Here is a 22080-nt window from a genome sequence, read left to right on the forward strand (position 1 = left end):
ATTTATGAAAAATACTTTGACAGTGTCTTTTCTATCTAGTTAAAATACATGTAGAACTGATAATACGTCTGCATATGAATTTTCAATGTTTGCCCTTTGAACATCTGTAAAATGGGGGATAATGATACTGATCTCCCTTGTGAAGTGCTTTGAGATCTACTGAAGAAAAGTGCTATATATAAGAGCTAGATGCTATTATACAATACTTTCTATCTATTAACCATGAGTACTATCAACAATGTCCCAATGACATGAAGAATCCTTCACAACTCTCAAAGAATCAAGTGGATATTGAAAACTACTTACATAGTTTAGTAGCTAAACTGAATTTTGGAAACAGTTATTGGCATCTAAGAATTTGTAGTACACAAAGTAACCTTTAAGGTAGAAACTGTTGATAAATACCGTTGAGAAAACTAAAGATTTAGCCCCTGGATCTTTAAACTGGATTTTCTTCAGAGTCCGAACCACAGCTTCCACTTTGGTGGAGTGACTTCCCTTTGAAAAGGGGAAAGAAAAACACCAGCTTACAGTAGGATGAAGCAAAACTGAAGGAAACAAAACCACACATGCACATTATATACTCATCTTTCTATTAGCATCTCTTAAATATAGTGCGGTCTCTGTCTTATATATCTCAAAAGGGATCAGCAAATATCTCTTACCCTGGTACACATTTTTTTGGATAGGTCTTATAAAATTATACCTTTGGAACTTTGGAAGTACTTACCATAGTTTGCTCTTAGACCGTACTCTTCCCAGGGCAGAGACTATAGGTGAAATTCAGAACTTGCAGCCTGTGAGTGGGAGGAGGGGTAGGCCAAAATGGCTTTAAGCTGCCTTTGTGCTTTCCCAGAAACCTACTGTTCTGGAGTTACAGCGATCTCCACTGTAATTTAGACAGCCCTCTGGATGGCAGTGCTGTCCATAACCTCCACAATGCTTTGTGCTGAAATCCAGTCCCTGACACAACTCTTCCCTTCCCCAGCATATCCACTATGCCTCAGAGGGCTTGCAAGGGGGTCCTTGAAGGATAGCCTATGACAGTCTTGCTTAATTCCTACACTGAGTGAATGCTTCCCTGGCCGAATTCAGGGCTTTTAGGGGTTATATGACATTTGGCCCTTTTCCCTAGCATCCAAGGGCTGGCTGGAGTTGGAGGGAGAATCTCACCCTCTGTTTTTGTTTGTGTCTTGTACAGCAATGAGTATGCTGTCACCCCAGAAATAAATAATTCTTTAAAAAGGTTGTTTAACATAGGGTTCTAGCTATTGTTTGTTTTATTTTGATTTATGTAACAAGGGGCGTCTTATCCAAAGTTTCTTGGTGCTTTTAACAGACATTTAAAGAACAATCACAACAAAAGACCATTAGAAAACGTAACCAATGAGCAATTAAAATTTTGAGATAAACAGTACTCACAAGTCCCAGCTCTCATTTAACTCTAACAGATAGGCTTTCCCAAATGTTGTAAATGTCAACAGACTCAGGCTATTTTGTAACAAGTGGAGGGGATAGAAATCCAAAGTCCAGGGCCATTATGGAGAGCACCCTGCCAGCAAGTTCCCCCTCACTTAAAGAAGATATCCAGCTTGGGTGCTTTGATTACACTGGTCTACAATTTCTGGGAAGTCGTCTGCTTCAGAAATAAACTGTGCTATTTATTATGTATTTTGATGTGCTGAATTCAAATAGGACAATTAAAACAACTGATTGGCTACTGTTTCTAAGATATTTAAGTTTTTACATTTTATGTCTATGTATATTGTGTAATAGTAGAGTTTTAATCATAAATTGTAAACCTAGGTCTTTTCATGTGTTTATGGTTGCTTTAAAAATCAGCAAGACAGGTGAAATATTATCATGTAAAGTGTTAGATAAACAGAAGGGTTATATAAATAAAATTTATTATGAAACAAAAGGCAAAAAACTATTATGTACATAGTTTAGTCCTATTCAGTGTCTACTCGGCGCTTCTTGGCTTGTCTCTTGTATTCATTAAATGGAGCATCTCTTGTCACTGTCCAGCAATAGTCTGCAAGCACTGATGGGCTCCATTTGCCGTGATAGCGTTTCTCCATTGTTGCAATGTCCTGGTGAAATCGCTCGCCGTGCTCGTCGCTCACTGCTCCGCGGTTCGATGGAAAAAAAAAATCTAGATGAGAGTGCAAAAAATGTATCTTTAGTGACATGTTGCGACCAAGGCTTTTGTATGCCTTGAGGAGGTTTTCCACCAACAACCTGTAGTTGTCTGCCTTGTTGTTTCTGAGAAAATTGATTGCCACTAACTGGAAGGCTTTCCATGCCGTCTTTTCCTTGCCACGCAGTGCATGGTCAAATGCATCATCTTGAAGAAGTTCACGAATCTGAGGACCAACAAAGACACCTTCCTTTATCTTAGCTTCACTTAACCTTGGAAATTTTTCACGGAGGTACTTGAAAGCTGCTTGTGTTTTGTCAATGGACTTGACAAAGTTCTTCATCAGACCCAACTTGATGTGTAAGGGTGGTAACAAAATCTTCCTTGATTCAACAAGTGGTGGATGCTGAACACTTTTCCTCCCAGGCTCCAATGACTGTCGGAGTGGCCAATCTTTCTTGATGTAGTGGGAATCTCTTGCACGACTATCCCATTCGCAGAGAAAACAGCAGTACTTTGTGTATCCAGTCAGCAGACCAAGCAAGAGAGCAACAACCTTCAAATCGCCACAAAGCTGCCACTGATGTTGGTCATCGTTTATGCACCTCAAAAGTTGTTTCATGTTGTCATAGGTTTCCTTCATATGGACTGCATGACCAACTGGAATTGATGGCAAAACATTGCCATTATGTAGTAAAACAGCTTTAAGACTCGTCTTCGATGAATCAATGAACAGTCTCCACTCATCTGGATTGTGAACGATGTTGAGGGCTGCCATTACACCATCGATGTTGTTGCAGGCTACAAGATCACCTTCCATGAAGAAGAATGGGACAAGATCCTTTTGACGGTCACGGAACATGGAAACCCTAACATTACCTGCCAGGAGATTCCACTGCTGTAGTCTGGAGCCCAACAGCTCTGCCTTACTCTTGGGTAGTTCCAAATCCCTGACAAGGTCATGCAGTTCACCTTGTGTTATGAGGTGTGGTTCAGAGGAGGAGGATAGGAGAAAATGTGGGTCCTGTGACATTGATGGTTCAGGACCAGAAATTTCATCCTCTTCCTCTTCCTCGTCTGACTCAAGCGAGAATGATTCTGGTGCATCAGGAACCGGCAGTCCTTCTCCGTGGGGTACTGGGCGTATAGCTGATGGAATGTTTGGATAATGCACAGTCCACTTTTTCTTCTTTGACACACCTTTCCCAACTGGAGGCACCATGCAGAAGTAACAATTGCTGGTATGACCTGTTGGCTCTCTCCAAATCATTGGCACTGCAAAAGGCATAGATTTCCTTTTCCTGTTCAACCACTGGCGAAGATTTGTTGCACAAGTGTTGCAGCATATGTGTGGGGCCCACCTCTTGTCCTGATCTCCAATTTTGCAGCCAAAATAAAGGTGATAGGCTTTCTTAACCAGAGTGGTTATACTGCGCTTTTGTGATGCAAAAGTCACTTCACCACAAACATAGCAGAAGTTATCTGCACTGTTCACACAAGTACGAGGCATCTCTGCTCACTTTGGCTAAACAGAAATGTGTCCCTTTGCAAAATCAAACACTGACAAATAAGACAGCACGACACTATGATTTCTAGAGCTGATATAGGGCAATTTGTTCAGCAGAGTGATGTAAGCTTCGTTATGATTGCATCATCCATGACTTCTAGGAATAACTTGATGCAATTCATATCATGTTTGACGCAATACCAGCTTCAGATTGCATCATTCATTGTTTTGCCTAAAAAGCAAATACTGTCCAAACCCAGTCATAGATTTATTCATAGATCCAGTCAAAGATGTATTTTAGTCATTTCTGGTTTAAACTGAGATCCCTTCCCCTTATAACTCACTTATCCTCCGCCATTCCCAAGTCAAGGGTCGTATATACTGACCCAATAGCATATCTTGAAAACTAGAGCCAATCAAAAATTTTCAGCATCATTTTCGTTCTCAGTGACCAAAAATTATTAAAGTTTGACTACATTTATTTCAGAAGCATTTTGGCTGTAGAGCAGTGTTATTGTAATTGCAGAAGTATGGCATAGGGAGAGATCATAGAATCATAGAATATCAGGGTTGGAAGGGACCTCAGGAGGTCATCTAGTCCAACCCCTGCTCAAAGCAGGACCAATCCCCAGACAGATTTTTGCCCCAGATCCCTAAATGGCCCCCCCAAGGATTGAACTCACAACCCTGGGTTTAGCAGGCCAATTCTCAAACTTGGAGTAGAGGGCGGGCCCGGGCTCCCCTCTTTGCCCCCCTCCCCCGATTAATCACTGAGACTGAGAGAAAACAGAGACTGTGCAAGGGAGGATAGCTTCTCCTTACCTCCCTTGCTGGCTTATGATGAAAATGGCTCAGTAGGCTGTGACCCCTGCCTCTAGAGAGAGAAGGGCTATGTGGAGGGTCACAGTGAGCCTCTGAGGCTAGCGAAATCTGCGAGGAAACACGGGACCCATGGAGACAAGGACAGAGCTTTGTCACAATACATATGTAACATTTTTACCCTCTATTGTAGGTTACTAAAAATTTGCTCCTCTAACTAGGTCAGCCCTACTTGATTTCATCACATGTGTAATTCACAGGGGTGAAATATATTAAATAGCAATATTTGTAAAACACAGATTCTTAGATCAAAAGCGAAGTATATTATTTTACCAGGTGTATTACAAATATATAAGTTACATCTTTATTAACCAAATGGCCATTTTAAATTTGTCACAGTGAGACTTGTAACTGTAAAGTTGAATACTAAAAAACTATTTTTACCTTTAGCTATGCAAACTAAGAACAATCCAGGAAAAAGTACATACTAAGTGTGTACTGTAATGCAAATCCTGTCTACCTACTCTATCTACCTTCCAGTCATTCAATCTTATGTACACAAATTACAATGTTCTCAATACAGAAGAGTACACTACTATGTTCTATTTCTTGCTCATTCTTCACTTTGTTCTCTATGCCATTTACTTGTTTGCATATGGGCTCTGTTTGCCTGGCAATCAGAAAATGTTTTTCCTTTATTATGAATATGTGTTGCAGTAATTTTACCTAGTGTTTTTTAAAGATATTTTATTGCTTAAAAGTGCTTATACAATTGCACGCTGCAGTTGTCTCAGCCAGGCAAGTATTGTTTTATTTTTGTCTACACCTGTTTTCTGAATGCTGATTTGCACATGGTTGGCTGTGCTATACTGACAGGTCAAATTTAGTGCAGTTTTGTTGCTTGTACTATTGGTGGGGAAGTGAGTCCACCCTAAGTGAGTGCCTGGAGCAAGCACTGGGCTGCTCAAGCATTCATATGTCACAAGTAGCTATGTGAATGCTTGAGGAAAATCTGTATAAAAGCTAGAGCTGTCAAGGGTTTCCGTATGCAGTGCCAGCTTCTTTGCCACTATTTTCTATAATGATTTCAGTGCTATGTCCTGGGTACAGGAGTGAACAACTCTTGGTGCCAACACCTTTGCTACTGATATGTACCTGGCAGACATTTACAATCCTGTTTCCAGAAGCGTGAGTAGACTGTTCAAAAGATGTATATCTAAAAAAGGGTTGGAGGCTTGGGGGCTGGATGATACCTTTGGCGGCTCTATGGCAACAGCCAGCCAATGGTACCCATCCTTTGTTAGGGGAGTTGAGATTGGTTAATTCTTATAAGTGCTGGGACGGAGTTGCAGGGGGATGGGGTGGTTCCCCAAGTGAAACTAAGCTTCTTTCTACTCTGGTCTCCACACTGCTGCAAGACACAATTTCTCTCTCTCCTTTGTCTTCCGGATTACCTCTAGACTTGGAAGTGACTGTACGGCCACTTATGATTTCATGGTACAATTAGTTTGTCTTTGAATCAAAGGACTGCAGCTTTGGGTGGTACCTTGTTTGGAAGCATTCCCCAGGGAAGCTGGTGGAGGGGGAAATAAAATAAATAGGGGAGCTAAACTGGTATGACCCTACAGAGGTTGGGAGTTGGAGTGATGCCCCTTTTCTGAGAACTGAAAGTCAGTGAATCTTCCTAGAAAGGGCTGGATTTGCCTGGAGTTCCAGGTAATTATGCAAGGTGTTGCCTAAACAGTTAGTAGTTGCCTCATCAGCACAATACTTTGGACTTAAGCAGGCTTTGGTATGAGGCAAACTTGGCTGGCCAAGGAAATGTTATGCTGTGGACTAGAGAATGAAAAAAGGGAGGTGGTCTATGACAGTTTTCTCCTCTTTTCACTGCTTCCAGGGACAGGCTGCTTTTAGGAGATATTTTCAAAGGTTTAATAAAGCTGCCCCATGGCCAAAAGATGATACAGTACAGAACTGTTTACGCGCGGATGTCGGGAGTCAAGCCGTCACAACCGCGTGTTAATGGACTGTGGGTTAAGAAGGCCATGCTGAAATATCTTAAGATATCTATATATACACATGTATAATTATCTAGGATTATATATGTATTCACAGCATCCCAAATACGGCAGGCCTATCTGTTAACGGCGCTTTGTAAGAATATAAACTCAAATGTGTAATCTAATAAAAACATTATTACTACTACACAGTGGTGAAAGTAACTCAGGACACTTACTGGTACGGGGCAAGGGAGGCTCTGGCCCCCAGAAAGGGCGGGGCCTTGGGCGGAAGGGGCGGGGTTAGGGGTCAGGATCCCCCAGCCAGCCCTTCCATGCCGCCTGGTCCGCACCGCCCAGGGCTCCCATGGCAATTTAAAGGGCCCAGGGCTTCGAATGCCGCTGCTGTGGTAGTGGTGTCCGGAGCCCCGGGCCCTTTTAAATCGCCGGCACCAGGGCAGCTGCTCCCTTTGCCCCCCCATGCCCATCGGCGGCCCAGGGGCAGAGACCTTAAAGCGCTGCAGTGTCCTTTGCCGCGGCAGCACTTTAACGTTGCTGCGTTGTCCCAATCCCCCGCTCCCCCCATCGGCGGCCCAGCGCTGCCGTGGCAAAGGACCGTCCTTAAAGTGCTTTAAAGCACTTTAAGGATGGTCCTTTGCCGCAGCAGCGCTTTAACATTGCTGCCCCTCCCCCCCCACCCCCCGGTTGGCGGTAAAGACGTACAACGCATTTCCACTCCACACTTCCTGTTGATTTCTAGGTCAGTGAGTTAGTGAGCAAATCTGTAGCACTACATAGCAAATTCCTGTACCGCGTGTTAACGAGTCTCACGTGTTAAATAGGTAGCACTGGGAGGCATGGCGCTACAGTGCGTTAAGCAGATTTGGGCGTAAACGGGTCTGTACTGTAATTCTTGCCACCATCCATTCACAAGCAGAAAAAGATAATCACTCTGCCATTCAGAACTACTACTTGTACAAGAAATACTTTAAAATGTAGAATTTCTCAAGAGTGTAGACCAATGTAGTTTAGTCAACAGCACCACAGTTAGTTGTACGGTGGAAATAACTAACACAAATAACAGTGGGTAAGTGGGCCATTTTCCCTTTTTGTACAGTGTTTGTGCAGATGTGCTACAGAACTGCTTCATACCATTTCACTTTACAGAAATCACACATTTACGCTACAGAGAGCCTTATAATTAGGAAGCTCTCTCTTCACACACAACATCAAACACTGACAAATGAATTAAAAGCAAATCTACCAAATTCAATCTTTGCAACAGAAAAACTGCCCAAAGAAAATATATTAATTCAATTGAAAGTTCAAAGTGTTTATATACCCAGCTTGAGTAACCATGTGATTTTATTATTGTATTGGTCCTCCTTCATTCCATCCTCATACCTCTCTTTGTTAACATAATTTGTCATGATGTACAAAATTAGAGTCCTGTAACCACTCAGGCAGTGAGTAACTCACTTGTGTAAGTGTCTGCAGTTTCAAGGCCTTATATAGTCTTCAGGACAGGGACGATATTTTCCAGATTCTTGACTGATCAGCAGCATTAAAAAGGAAGACAAAAACCTTCACCGAACAATACCACAGAGATTTTGTAAATTACCACCCCCAAAATACCTTTAAATTTGGTAATTTTTACACCTAAAAAAAGCAGTTTTTGCTGCTTCATTCATCTCTGTGGTTCCACTCTTTCCACAGCTCCTATTTACTTTCTGCTTTTTGTCAGTTTTTGCAAACTCATTCTCCTGCTGATTTGAGTGTACGGCACATCTGTGCCACCTAAAAGGAGTGAACGGAGCAGCAAGAGAATTGAAACTATGGATACAGTACAAAATATCCCAGACCCTTTGCTGCTCCAGTTTTTTTTTAATCATTCTGCTCTAAACAATCAAATTAAAGGTACACCATGAACTTGGGGGGGAAAAAAACATGTGTAAACACAACCCCTCTGTAACCCCCACCACACGGAAGAAACCGTGGTTCACATTTTAAGTAAAAATAAATACTAAATGAGGATGATTCTTAGTGCCAAAAATAAGTCAGCATTTTCCCCCAGGAGATGTACCATAGATACTATGTATTCTTGGCTTACAATCTGGACATTTGTTATCCTATTGCCCAGCAACACATCTTGCGTTTGTTTACATTTGAGTTTAACTGGAGTTAAATAATAGCCATTTAACTTGTGTTATCTTACATGTTTGTACATGCTAGTCTGACAAGAGTAATCCACAAATATCTGTATTCTGTTGTGGAATATCCAGACTAGCATATATAAACATGTTAACTATCAATTGACCCGTGTTAAAAAATCCCTAGTGTGAGCATATCACTTGATCAGATGGCAGACTAAGAATAGCTAGCACTTTCCACAAAGAGTGAAAAACTTTCTAGGATCCCCATAATGACCTTCCGTGTATAGAGTGTGCCACATGTAATTGAGTGCAGCATTACCACTGTGTGGATAATGCTGACTTGACAAAACAGAAGAAAGACACTGACTAGAGAAAGTAATGAGAAATGGGACAATCACAGAGACAAGAGTAAATATAGGACTGGTCCTAAATTCTCACATACAGATCCGTGAGCTACCAACATTTATCATGGTACTTACAGACACTGAACATTTTTTTTGTATTGCCATTCTTTTAAAAAAGGAATAGAGGGGGAACAGCTGCATTTTTTTTAAAAAAAAAGCTTGCTTGCTTTTGCAGCACAGGTACTAAAATTGGAATGATGCAAAGAAGATATTAGCATGGCTCAAATGCAAGGATGACATGCAAATACATGAAGTGTTTCATATTTTAGCTGAACCAAAGGTTATAGGCTTGATGTAGGAATCCTTCAGTGAAATTCTATGGCCTGAATTATGTGGGACATCAGACTGGATCAGGGGGCAGCAACCTTTCAGAAGTGGTGTGCCGAGTCTTCAATTTATTCACTCTGATTTAAGGTTTTGCGTGCCAGTAATTTTAACATGTTTAGATGGTCTCTTTCTATAAGTCTATAATATACAACTAAACTATTGTTGTATGTAAAGTAAATAAGGTTTTTAAAATGTTTAAGAAGCTTCATTTAAAATTAAATTAAAATGCAGAGCCCCCCCAGACCGGTGGCCAGGACCCGGGCAGTGAGAGTGCCGCTGAAAATCAGCTTGTGTGCCGCCTTCGGCACGTGTGCCGTAGGTTGCCTACCCCTGGACTGGATGATATTGATGGTCCCTTGTGGCCTTAAAATATATGAATCTATGAATGAGACCCCCGTGATATTGCCTTATACTGTTCAAGATGGAATGACATTTACCCTCTCCTTCCAAAACTCCTGGGTAAATACTGAAAATATGGAAAAATATTGTTAAAATCCTACAAACAGAAAACCCAAACTACTAACACTCCCAAAGAACAATCTACCTACTCCCCCTGGTGCCAAGTCATGCCAATTACTTCCAGCCCTGTATTCACTATTTGATTTAGGCTTAGGGCAGGGATCTCAAACTCAAATCACCATGAGGGCCACATGAGGACTAGTACACTGGCCCGAGGGCTGCATCACCCTAGCCCCGCCTCTTCTCCGCCTCCTCCCCTGAGCGCGCTGCGTCCCCGCTCCTCCCTCCTGGAAAGTCCTAAGCACTGCCAAACAGCTGTTTTGTGATGGACAGCGCTGGGAGGTAGACAGAGGAGCGGGGATGCGGTGCGCTCGCGGGAGGTGGGTGGGGAGTGGGAAGAGGAGGAAGCTTGGCTGCCGGTGGAGTCAGCGCCTATGCCGGGCTGCAGGAAATAACTCCACGGGCCGCGTGTTTGAGACTCCTGGCTTAGGGTATGCCACACTGAAGGTTAATTTCCAGCTCAGGCAGACATTTGCATGCTAGCTTTTATCAAGGTAGTGTGAAATAGCAGTGTAGTCACAGTGGTGCGGGTGGTGTGATGGGGCAGCTACCCGAATCTATATCCAGGGTCTCTAACAGGATTGTACTCGGGGTAGCTAGCTCATCCTGCTGTCTGTGCCACTGCAGATACCATGATGTTTTTAGTGTGCTAATTCAATCAAAGCTATTGCATGTATGTATACCTGATTTGGGAATTGCACCGCTAGCTCCAGGGTAGATGTATCTTTAATTTCCTCAGTGAAATCATTGCCAAACGACCAGACTCTCTACCACTGTATTTTAAATCCAGGCTCCTCATCCATGTTTTTTCAACCACCATAAGTGATCAGTTTTGTTTTCTTTTCTTTTTAAACTAGAATTTTATAAAACTACCGTTGTAAAACAAAAATGAATATTTCTGGCCCAGCAGCCTAGGGATCCCAAAACATTACTTAAAATCCAAAAAAATAACTCCTCTCCAAACAAACTCTGTCATCAGGAAGAGACAAAAATGGCAAAGAAGGAACACACCTTAATAGGAAGATTTCTCCAAAAGCCTTCAATACAGCTGCACAAGGGCTCAGATGGACAATCTCAAAGAAAAAGTGGTATAGAAAGGAACCCTGGACTCTTGGGACAAAGAGCCAGCCAGTTTCAACTGCCTTAACAGGTCACACAGCTCAGTAATTACTCTGATGGTAAGCTCTTCAGGGCAGTGACTGTCTTTTTGTTGTGTGTTTGTGCCTATCACAACGGGATGCAAATCTATGATTAGGGCTTCTAGGCGCTACTGTAATACAAATAATTAATAGGATTTTGGCTCCTAAGTACCTAAATCTCTTTTGAAAGTAAGTCTTAGGTGATGTGACTCTGAGCACAGCACGACCTAATAGCTTTAAAAATCTGAGGCTGAGAGCTTTGTACACTCAGTAACCCTGAATCAAACCCACTGACTAATCAGCAAGCAAAATAGATGGAGGAGGGATGGAGCTGCAGACTCCATCTTTTTACCATGGAGAAAGAAAGCAGCCACATGCTGGAAACAATGTTAGGAAGGAATTGAAAGGAGAGTTTTACATGAATCCACTCTAGAATTAAATAAACAAACAGCTGAACCACATAATAAGACTGACCCTGCAAATGCTTACTAGCAGGCATAATGCCTACTACTGGGAGTAGTTTCCTCAACTGTATTGACTGCCTACAGTGTTCTACAGTTGATGCGGTATATGTTAATCTTCATTGAGCAATGTTTTAAAAAAAGATAAAGGAAAAAACAACTTCTTATCCTTTAAAACCACTATAGTCTGAACAGCAGCTAATCTTTCATGGCTATCCATAAAGTCCATAAACCTAAATCTGTACCACACACAGAGGTGCGAAAACCAGATTCAGGAACAAAATTCAGATCTCTGGTAAATCAAGATTGAGCTGTTTGGTTACAAACTGGTTAAAAATAAAGATGCAACAAGTTTTCCTAAGAAAGCGCTACTCATCTGAAAAAAAGGCTTCAGAATTCCCTGCCTCCCTTCCTCCCCTTCCCCCCCCCCCCCCAAAAAAAAAAAAATTACGAGAGCTACAGGAGGTAGCTACAAAAAGCCAATCATTCACCCATCTTCCAAGCAGGTTGTCCACAGCCCTTTATATGTTTATGTGTCTGTTTTTACAGGAGATGAGATGTTACGAAAACCCTCATTAAAGCACAATAAAGGCTGTTTCCATTTAGGTTCTGGCCTTCAGATTTTATTTTCACATGAAAGACAACTATTTATCTAGTTTTAAAAAAAATTATAGTTTTGTAACTCATCTCTAACAGACTTCAATCAGACATTTAAAAGCATCCTTCCAAAACATCTGATCTTTGATGCCATCACATGTGGCACGTCTGTTCTTTAAGCGGGTAACTAACATGCACTTTATATTTAAGAAAAATTAAAATGTTTACTTCATAGTTAGTTTCCAGTTGTCTAATTTTTTGAGAAGAGAATAAAAGTGAGGACCATATTATCAAAAAGGTGCATGTAAATCACACCCAGCTGGAATGGGGAAAAAACCCTACATGCTTATGAACGAACACCACTCGTGAACACATATTTTGGGTTTGCATGCCAAAATCGAGCATGCACACGCTCTGTTGCATACTAAGTGTGCATCTCTAAACAGATGGGCCAAGATACGCTACATATGGCAAATTACCTTCACAGGAATATCATCCTCCTGGTTTGCAGTCTCTGCAGTGAAGACGTAGGATATTTCTTTATGAGAAGTTGTCTGCCTGCAGATGGCACATTTAATCGAACTTCTGCGGGTGCCAACACTGTACTGCTCTATAATAATAGCTATGCACTCATTACAGAAGCAATGTCCACATGTCAGCACTGCCCACTAGATAGGGAAATATAAGAGGAACAACAATACAATATAAAACCACTTTCTTCTTCTTATATATACACACACAAGAAAAAATTCAGATATATAATTTGGTTAAATTATTTAAAACATCTCCTTACCTTTATGAAAAATAACACTTTAGATTATTAAAACAGAAGAAATTCTAGAAAAATATTATTTAATTAGAGTTGGTTGAAAAATTTTGATTTTTGAAGTTTTCCAACAGAAATGGAAATTTTCACAAAATTATCCCACCAACTGTACTATTTATGCTGTTTACTATTTGCATATCTCTCAGTATAAAAAGTAAAATTAGACAAGTCAGTTTTACTTTTTTTAAAATCATTGCCTACCCAATTTTTTATTTTTGGATTTAATGCACTGGAACCAGGTTGCAAACATCACAGAAAGAATATTTGTTAAATAATAACTGTTTGTAAATCTACAGACTATTTCTATTGGCCTTCAGTTTTGTAAAAGCTTTGTTTTTATAAATCCTGTTAAGGGCAAAAGTCACAATCCTTACTCCAAAACTCATGAAACAATGTTTTGATTTTTTGTATATCATTACTAAATTATGTGTAATGGCACCCCTTTATTTAAAGAAAGAACTGGAGTTCTCAACCTTTTTTTAGAGTGTGGACTATAAGATAATGGAGTATTCTGTTGTGGACACCTTCCCTTCTACTTATGATTGTGCTGATCACCTCCCCTATCAACTGGTATCATACGACATCCCTATAGCAACTACAAGAGTTCCTTACAGAAGAATATTTTGTAATTAATGGTTTTTTTAGCAACTGGAAACAAGGAGTCAACAACACCATGTGACCAGCCAGCTCTATGTAGACCACTAGGGGTCCAAAGACACCACTTATAGAAATGCAACTTTAAGACATTATACTGTATATAAGAAACATTTCTGAGGGATTGGATAATACAGGGGATTGAAAAGGGGGCATGAAGCTTTCAATCTTAGGTCACTGGTTAAATTCCATTAGCACATTGGTAGGCCAGTGTAGCAAAAGCTACCATTACCCATGCTGTACCTGCACTTAAAGTCATAGGACGACAAATCCCATAAGGTAGCTGCCAAAATAAAATATTTTTCAGTAAATTCACTCCAAAATTCTGGCTTTTCTAGTTCTGAAAAAGAATCTAGATTATTGATATTTATTCTATCAATTATTATTTGTTTCTGAAAAAACAGTTACCTTTTCCGTAACTGGTGTTCTTCGAGATGTGTTGCTCATGTCTATTCCACAACAGGTGTGCGTGCTTGCCATGTGCATTGGTGTCGGAAGTTTTCCCCTAGCAGTACCCGTAGGGGAGCGCCCCTAGCAACCCCTGGAGTGGCGCCTCCATGGTGCAGTATAAGGGGTGCTGCGCGCTCCCCCCCACCCTCAGTTCCTTCTTGACAGACAACTCTGACAGAGGGGAAGGAGGGCGGGATGTGGAATAGACACGAGCAACACATCTTGAAGAACACCAGTTACAGAAAAGGCAACTGTCTTTTCTTCGAGTGATTGCTCATGTGTATTCCACAATAGGTGATTCCAGGCTCTCTCTGTTCGAGGTGGATAGGAGTTCACAAACCCGGCATCCTCGCTGGTCTGGAAGACGATTGCATAATGCGAGGTGAACGAGTGAACCAAAGACGATGAGGCAGCCCTGCAAATGTCCTGAATGGGGACATGGGCTAAAAAGGCAGCTGAAGAGGCCTGCATCCTAGTCGAGTGTGCCCTCACAATTGACGGCGGGGAAATTCCCACCAGGTCATAGCAGGTACGGATGCACAAGGTAATCCAGTTGGAGAGACGCTGAGTGGAGATCGGCTGACCTGTCATACATTTGGCCGAGGTGATGAACAGCTATGAGGACTTCCTGAATGGCTTAGTCCGCTCCAGGTAAAAGCGCCTGTCTCACATCCAGCATGTGGAGGCGGCACTCCTCACTGGACGCGTGGAGTTTGGGGCAGAGGACCGGTAAGAAAATGTCCTGACTCATGTGGTAAGCAGAGACCACCTTCGGGAGGAACAAAGGATGGGGGTGGAGCTGGACTTTATCCTTATGGAATACCGCGTATGGGGGCTCGGAGGTCTGGGCCCTTAGTTCCGAGACCCACCTATCCGACGTGACCACCACCAGGAAGGCTACCTTCCACGAGAAGTGCGACCAGGAGCACGTAGCCAGCGCTTAAACGCGGGGCCCCGTGAGGGGCCTGGGGGCCGAACATACGGGAAGATCCAATCCCTTAAGGAATCGTTGAGTCATAGCATGGGAGAATACTGTGTGGCCCTGCACCCATGGGTGGAAGGCCGATATGGCCACCAAGTGCACCTTGACGGACGAGGGTGCCAGGCCCTGGGCCCTAAGATGAGGAGGTAGTCCAAAATGAGCTGGATCAGGGCAGCCACGGGGGAAACGTCCCATTCATCTGCCCATCAGGAAAACCGAGACCACTTTGCCAAGTAGGCTCGGCGTGTGGAGGGTCGCCTACTTTCCAAGAGGACACGCTGAAACCCTTCCAAGCACGTCCTTTCCTCCCGGCCTAACTATTGAGCAGCCACGCCATGAGGTGGAGTGCTGCTAGGTTGGGGTGGAGGAGGCAGCCCTGGTCCTGGGAGAGCAGGTCCGGGTGGGACGGCCACAGCGGGGCGACCGCCAGGCTCGTGAGGGTCCCGTACCAATGCTCCCTGGGCCACGCCAGGGCAATCAGGAGGACCCGGGCCCTATCCATCATTATCTATCAGCGGGATCGGGGGGGAAGGCACAGAGAAGCTGGCCTGACCAGGACAGGAGGAAGGCATTGGAAATAGTGCCCCATCCCAGCCACCCCCGGAGTAGAACCAGGAACAGCAACAGTTCTGCCGAGTTGTGAACAGGTCCACCCGGGGAGTTCCCCACTCTTGGAAAAGTCTGTGCACCACCTCTGGGGGAAGAGATCACTCGTGCTGAGAGGAGAAGTCCCTGCTCAAGCGATCTACCCATGAGTGCTGGTTGTCCGGTAGGTGGAAGGCCTGTAGGCAAATGTCGTGGGCTATACAGAAGTCCCACAGCCTGAGGGCTTCCTGGCAGAGGAACGGGCCCCACTTTGCCTGCTGATGTAAAACATTGAGGCCGTGTTGTCCATGAGAACCCTGACCTCCCGGCCCTGCAGGTGCAAGGGGAAGGCCAGGCACGCCAGCCAGACCACCCTGAGCTCCTTCACATTTATATGGAGGGCCATGTCCTGCGCAGACCACGGACCTTGAGTCTGAATGTCCTGCACAGGAGCTCCCCACCCCAGGCCCGATGCATCGGACACCAGTTCCATCGATGGGGCCCTGCCTCTGAACGGGACCCCATGAAGCATGTTCCCCGGGGAGGAACCATTGGAGGGAGGCGATCACTGGTTCAAGCACAGTGAGGACTTTGTCCATCCTGTCTCTGGCCTGGGAGAATGCCGAGGCCAATCAGAGCTGGAGGGGCCTCATCCTGAGTCTGGAGTGGCAGGCCACATATATGCACGCCGACATGTGCCCCTAGAGCTGGAGACACTCTCTCACTGGAAACCTTGTGATCATGTTGATGAGCGCTTTCAGGGTCTCAAACCTGTCTGGTGGGAAGGCGGCTCTGTCCAACGTGGCATCCAGGACCATCCCAATAAACTCTACGCATCGTACCAGGACTAACGTGGACTTGGTGTCATTTACCAACAGGCCCAGAGTAGCGCACGTGGATAGAAGGAACGCCACATGATCCTGCACCTGCGACCAGGAGCTGCCCTTGACCAGCCAGTCGTCCAGAGAGGGGAAGATCTGGACCCCATGGCACCTGAGGTAGGCTGCCACGACCAACATACACTTTGTAAACACCTTGGGGGCAGTAGACAGGTCAAACAGGAGGACTGTAAATTGGTAGTGTTCCTGCCCAACCGTGAAACGGAGGAAGCGTCTGTGCCTCTTGAATATATGAATGTGGAAGTATGCGTCCTGCAGATCGAGGGCGGCGTACCAGTCCCCGGGATCCAGGGAGGGGATGATGGAGCCCAGGGAGTCCATGCAGAACTCGAGCTTTACCATGTACTGGTTCCGGCCTCGCAGGTCCAGGATGGATCTTTGGCCTTCGGGATAAGGAAATGGCGGGAGTAGTACCCCTTGTGTTTGAACTCCGCTGGCACCCTTTTCACCACTCCTAGGCCAAGGAGCCACCCTACCTCCTGCTTGAGCAGAGCCTCGTGAGAGGGGTCCCCCAGGAGGGATGGGGGCAGAGGGTGGTTGGGCAGGGTAGAGGTAAACTGGAGGGTGTAACCCCAGGAGATGGTGTTGAGGACCCATCGGTCCGAGGTCAGCCGCGACCATTTCGGAAGGAAAGCACACAACCGGTTGGAGAAGGGAAGCTTTATTGTGGTTGGATCCCTGATGAGAACTGGTAGGGCGCCCCTGGGCATCCTATCAAAACCACCGTTTCCCTGTCTATTTGCCTTTGGAGGACCCAGGCTGGGGGGCAGATTGAGACTGCCTCTGCGGGCGCTTCTTATTGTCCCGTGACTTTTTATAAAGGGGACTCATATTTAGAGTGGATGGCCTGGGCGGGAGCCTGCTATGGCTTAAACTTGGGTTTAGCCGGAGCCGGAACATAGAGGCTCAAAGTCTGAAGCGTGGTGCGGGAGTCTTTCTGGCCATTCAGTTTTATATCCGTTTGTTCCACAAACAGAGCTTTGCTGTCAAACGAGAGGTCCTGCAAGAGGTCTGCGCCTCACTGGACAGCCCAGAAAGCAGGAGCCCCAACGCCCTTCTTATAGACACCGTGGAGGCCATGGACCGCACGGCCGTGTCCGCTGCATCCAGGGTTGCCCTGGCAGCTGCTGTACCCTCCTCCACCAGTGCTTTGAACTCCTTCTTGTCACGCTCTTGGAGGGAGTCCTCGAACTTGGGCAGAGAGCACCACAGATTGAACACATACCAGCCGAGGAGAACCTGATGGTTCACCACCCATAGCTGGAAGCTCGAGGATAAATAAATTTTCCTCCCAAATGAATCCAGCCGCCTTGAATCCTTGAGCAGGGTGGGTGTATAGGTATTCATGCCCTTTAGTGGGCACAAAATACTTGCATTCCGCTCTCTTAGAGATGGGGGCCAATGAGGCTGTGGTTTTCCACAGGGCATTTGAAATTTTCACCACCCCTTCATGGAGAGGCAAGGCCACCATGCCCGGTACCAAGGCGGACAGGACGTTAAAAAGGGAGTCCGATGTCTCCTCCAACTCCTCTGCCTGAAGACTAAGGTTTGATGCCACCCTTTTCAATAGCTCTTGGTGGGCTTTAGAGTCCTCCAGCAGGACGGAGGGAGGAGGGGCCGTAATCGCCTCATCAGGGGAGGGTGAGGAGGGAGGCGCGGTACTTTGCATGTCCACCGGCACCGGAGGGTCCCCCAGGCATGGCACCAAGGATGTATGTCCCACTGACTCCTTCCTCGAAGGTCGGGAGAGGGAGGCAGATGGCCGTTCTGATGCTCCGGCCACCGAGCGAGCCCCCACCGAGGGCTGCGTCGAGGGCCACGGTGCCCACTGGGCAGGCCACGGGGGCACGGTACCACTGCACCTGCTGTGGCACTGGTGGAGCAGGCTGTTCAGCCTGGCTGGCCTGACCCATCGATGGATGGCTACGAAGGGAGGCTGACGTACGACCTGCCGCTGTCCCTGGAACGGGAAGAGCAGTGGTGCTGGGACCAGTTCCGACCCCGAGACCACGACTCCGACGTGGAGGAACGATACTGCCGGTAGCAGCTGCTCTGTGATTGGTTCTGGCGGGCGGATCCAGGACGGCGAATCGCTGGCGATTGACGCTCAGGGCTGCAGGAGCAGTGCTGTAGCGGGGTCCTGGAGCGAGACGACGAATGGGAACGGCATCGACGTTTTTATGTCGCAACCGGCTATGATAGCCCCTCCGAGACAAGGACCTTCGGCTACGTCTGCCTCGGTCACGTCTACCTCGGTCCTCAATGCGGAGCGGTGCCGAGAATTTCTGTCAGTCGGAATGCAGCCAGACAACCTGGTGGGAGTCGATGGCAACCATTCTGTGGACTATGCAGAGTGGTTGCTGAGCGGCAAAGTCGGGAACGTTCCCTCGACCGAGACCGGTACCGAGTCGGGGGGCGACTGCGGAGATCCCAGTGGCAGCTTGCCTCTGGACTTCAGGGCCAACATTGGCGGCACTCCTGGTACCGGCATGGACATCATGTCCTGGGCCGCCTACAGGGCCTCTGGCGTGAAGGGCATCCGGACATCTGGGGAAGCGTGTCCGAATGGGCGGGGCTACTCTGCTCGACTTGAGTCGGAGGCCTAGAGGTCAATGGGGATTGAGGACTGCCCAACATGAGTCTAGTCTCTGCCCCAGATTTACTCCGGTGCTGCAGCGGAGAAGGCCTCTTCTTAGCCTTCTTTGCATGCCCCGTGGACGGGGAGCAGTGCTGACTAGTGGATGGCGCTGGGGGGTCGTCGCGCACTGACACCATGGTGCCCGGTGCCAACTCGGAGCGGCGCGCCAGAGTCGGGGTCAACGCTGACTCCATGAGGATAGCCCGGAGCCTAATGTGTCTCTCTCTCTTGGTCCGAGGCTTAAACGACTTGCAAATCTTGCAGCGATCGCTGAGATGGGTTTCACCCAAACAGCGTTAACAGTGATCCGCATGTGGATCACTCACTGGCATCAGGCGCCTACAAGTGTTGCACGACTTAAAACTTGGGGTGCGGGGCATGCCCCTGCCCGGGTGCACTAGCTTACCTAAACTAAAACTAATCGAGTACTAACTACAGATCACATACACTGAACGAACCAGTTCTGGGGACAAGCTCCAGCAAAGCACTTTCACTGGTGGCAAGAAGTAACTGAGGGTGGGGGGAGCGTGCAGCACCCTTTATACCATGCCATAGAGGCACCACTCCAGGGATTGCTAGGGGTGCTCCCTACCGGTACTGCTCGGGGAAAAACTTCCGACACTGGTGCATGTGGCGAGCACGCACACCTATTGTGTAATACACATGAGCAATCACTCAAAGAAGAAGAGAAGGTTACTCACCCTGTGCAGTAAGTGAGGTTTTTCCAGATGTGTCCTCCTATGCGTGCTCCACTGTAGGTGTGGTAGCATCCCTGCGCCCGGGATTGGAGATCTTTGGCAGTAGTGACAGTTGGGCCGCAATGTGCTGCTCCCTATCTCACACCGAGAGCAACATCTATCTAGTGCTGTGAGGTCCAAGCGCCCTCAGTTCCATCTCTGTTGCAGTCTACATTTTAACTCCAAAGCAGAGGGGAGGAGGGCAGGTAGTGGAGCACTATAGGAACACGCATCTCAAAGAACCTCAGTTACTGCACAGGGTAACTGTCTCTTCTTTTTCAAGTAGTGTCCCTATAGGTGCTCCACTGTTGGTGACTGTAAAGCAGTGTCCCTAGATGGAAGGCAGGGACTTCGGAGTGACGTCTTCTAAGGAGGATAGGAAAGTGTGTCCTGGTAAGGCCTCTGATGCTGCGTCATGGGTAATCACATAGTGTTGACTAAAGGTATCTGTGGATGCCCAGGTGGCCACCTTACAAGTGTCAGTAATCGACATGTTGTTTAGAAAGGCTATCGAGGTGGACAGCAAGTGAGTGGAATGCATCCGAGTTCCTGGTTGTGGTCGAAACTTGTGTCATTGATAGCAAAGGTGTATGCACTCCTTTTTGATAGATGTTGTTTGGATATGGCTGATCCCTTTGATCTTTCAGCAAGAGAGAGGAATAAGCCTGGTGATTGCCTGAATGATTTAGTCCTGTCAAGATAAAAGGCTAATGCTCGTCCGACATCCAAGGTGTGTAGTGCGGCTTCATGCTGGTTGGCATGTGGTTTCGGGAAGGAGTGAAGGTGGATAGGTTGGTTTAGATGGAAAGAGGATGGTACTTTAGGTAAAGAATTTTGGGTGTAGTCATAGCGTGACCTTATCTTTGTACTCTCTGTACACAATCTTTTACACCATGAGAGCACCTATTTCTCCTACCAGTTGGGCGGATGTGATGGCGACAAGAAATGCTGTTTTCATAGATAGGTGTATGGAGGAGCAAGTTGCCATGAGCTCAAATGGAGGGCTGGTGAGACAGTGCAAAACTAGACTGGGATCCCAACAGAGGGGTGGGGTCTTGTATTTGAGGGTAAATATTTTGAAGGCCCTTAAGGAATCTTTTTTTTAGTGGGTGGGTAAATATGGAATGACCTATCTTGAGGTGGAATGCGGTAATGATGGCCAGATGTACGCAAACAGAGCTTGTGGACAATCCTGATCTTTTAAGTTCTAGAATGTAGTCTAGAATGAGTGGGAAAGGAGCATTCATTGCTGCGATATGTTTGGTATTGCACCAAGTCTGGAATCTTTTCCATTTATGCAGGTAAGTACAGCAAGTTGTAGCATGTCTGCTATTTAAAAGAATGTCCTTTACCTCTTCCTAACAGGTTATCTCCGGATCCTGAAACCATGAAGGAGCCATGCCTTCAGACTGAGACGTTCTAGATTCGGATGGAGGATTTGGACTGCATCCTGCAAGAAGAAGTGTGGAGTCAACTGCAGGGTGATTGGTAGATAGACCATCATGAACACGAGGTAAGGATATCACATCTGTTGTGGCCATACTGGGGCTATGAGAATGACTCTGGCTCATTCCACCTGTATCTTGTTAAGTACTTTGAACAGCAGAGGAAAGGGTGGAAAGGCATTGAGTAGGGAGGGGTGCATCCCATGTAATGAGGAAGATGTCTTCCAGCAGTCAGAGACCCAGACCCGCTCTTAAGCAGAATTGTGGACATTTGGCGTTTTCGGATGTGGCGAAGAGAGCTATGTTTGGGAATCCCCAGCGGTTGAATACATGCTACAGGGTTCTTGTATCTTATTTCCACTTGTGGTCTTGTGAGAATCTTCTGCTCAACAAGTCTGCTGTGGTGTTCTGGTGTCAGGGTAGGTATGTGGCAGAGATGTCAATGCCATGTTGGATACATCAGTTCCACAATTTTAGTGCTTCTAAGCACAGGGATGGTGACCTTGCTCCTCCTCTTCTGTTGATATAAAACATGCAGGTGATGTTGTTACTCCTTACTCTTATGGTCCTTTATCTGATTAATGGTAGAAAGTGTCGGCATGTGTTGTGGACTGCACGTAATTCTAGGAGGTTGATGTGCAATGCAGATTCTGAGGGGGACCACCTGCCCTGCATCGTGTGGGTCTGTAGATGTGCTCCCCAACTGAGTAGGGAGATGTCGGTTATCAGTATCAAAGACAGTGTTGGTTGAAGGGGATCCCCATGCAGATGTTTCGGGGTTGTGTCCACCAGTCTAATGAG

The 22080-nt window shown here is 45.9% G+C and overlaps 1 protein-coding gene and 1 non-coding gene across 8 annotated transcripts in view; one reads left to right on the forward strand and one right to left on the reverse strand.

Moving 5' to 3' along the window:
- The window catches only part of SHPRH (SNF2 histone linker PHD RING helicase), a 142573-nt gene that overhangs the window by 17782 nt on the left and 102711 nt on the right, over positions 1–22080 (reverse strand). For 6 of the 7 annotated variants that reach the window (XM_008177225.4, XM_065588788.1, XM_065588789.1 and 3 more), the window contains 2 exons: positions 12543–12731; positions 406–498 (listed from right to left, as the gene is read on the reverse strand). In XM_008177225.4, coding sequence (XP_008175447.4) covers positions 406–498; positions 12543–12731 — 282 coding nt within the window. Of the gene's footprint in view, positions 1–405; positions 499–7942; positions 8015–12542; positions 12732–22080 lie in introns of those variants that run through there. The other variant, XM_065588791.1, reaches the window with a different exon arrangement.
- LOC112061654 (U6 spliceosomal RNA) lies at positions 9184–9288 on the forward strand. Its single transcript, XR_002890336.1, has one exon. It is a non-coding gene; the product is annotated as a U6 spliceosomal RNA (small nuclear RNA).

Source organism: Chrysemys picta, chromosome 3 (genome assembly GCF_011386835.1).
Source record: "Chrysemys picta bellii isolate R12L10 chromosome 3, ASM1138683v2, whole genome shotgun sequence".
Classification (NCBI taxonomy): domain Eukaryota; kingdom Metazoa; phylum Chordata; order Testudines; family Emydidae; genus Chrysemys; species Chrysemys picta.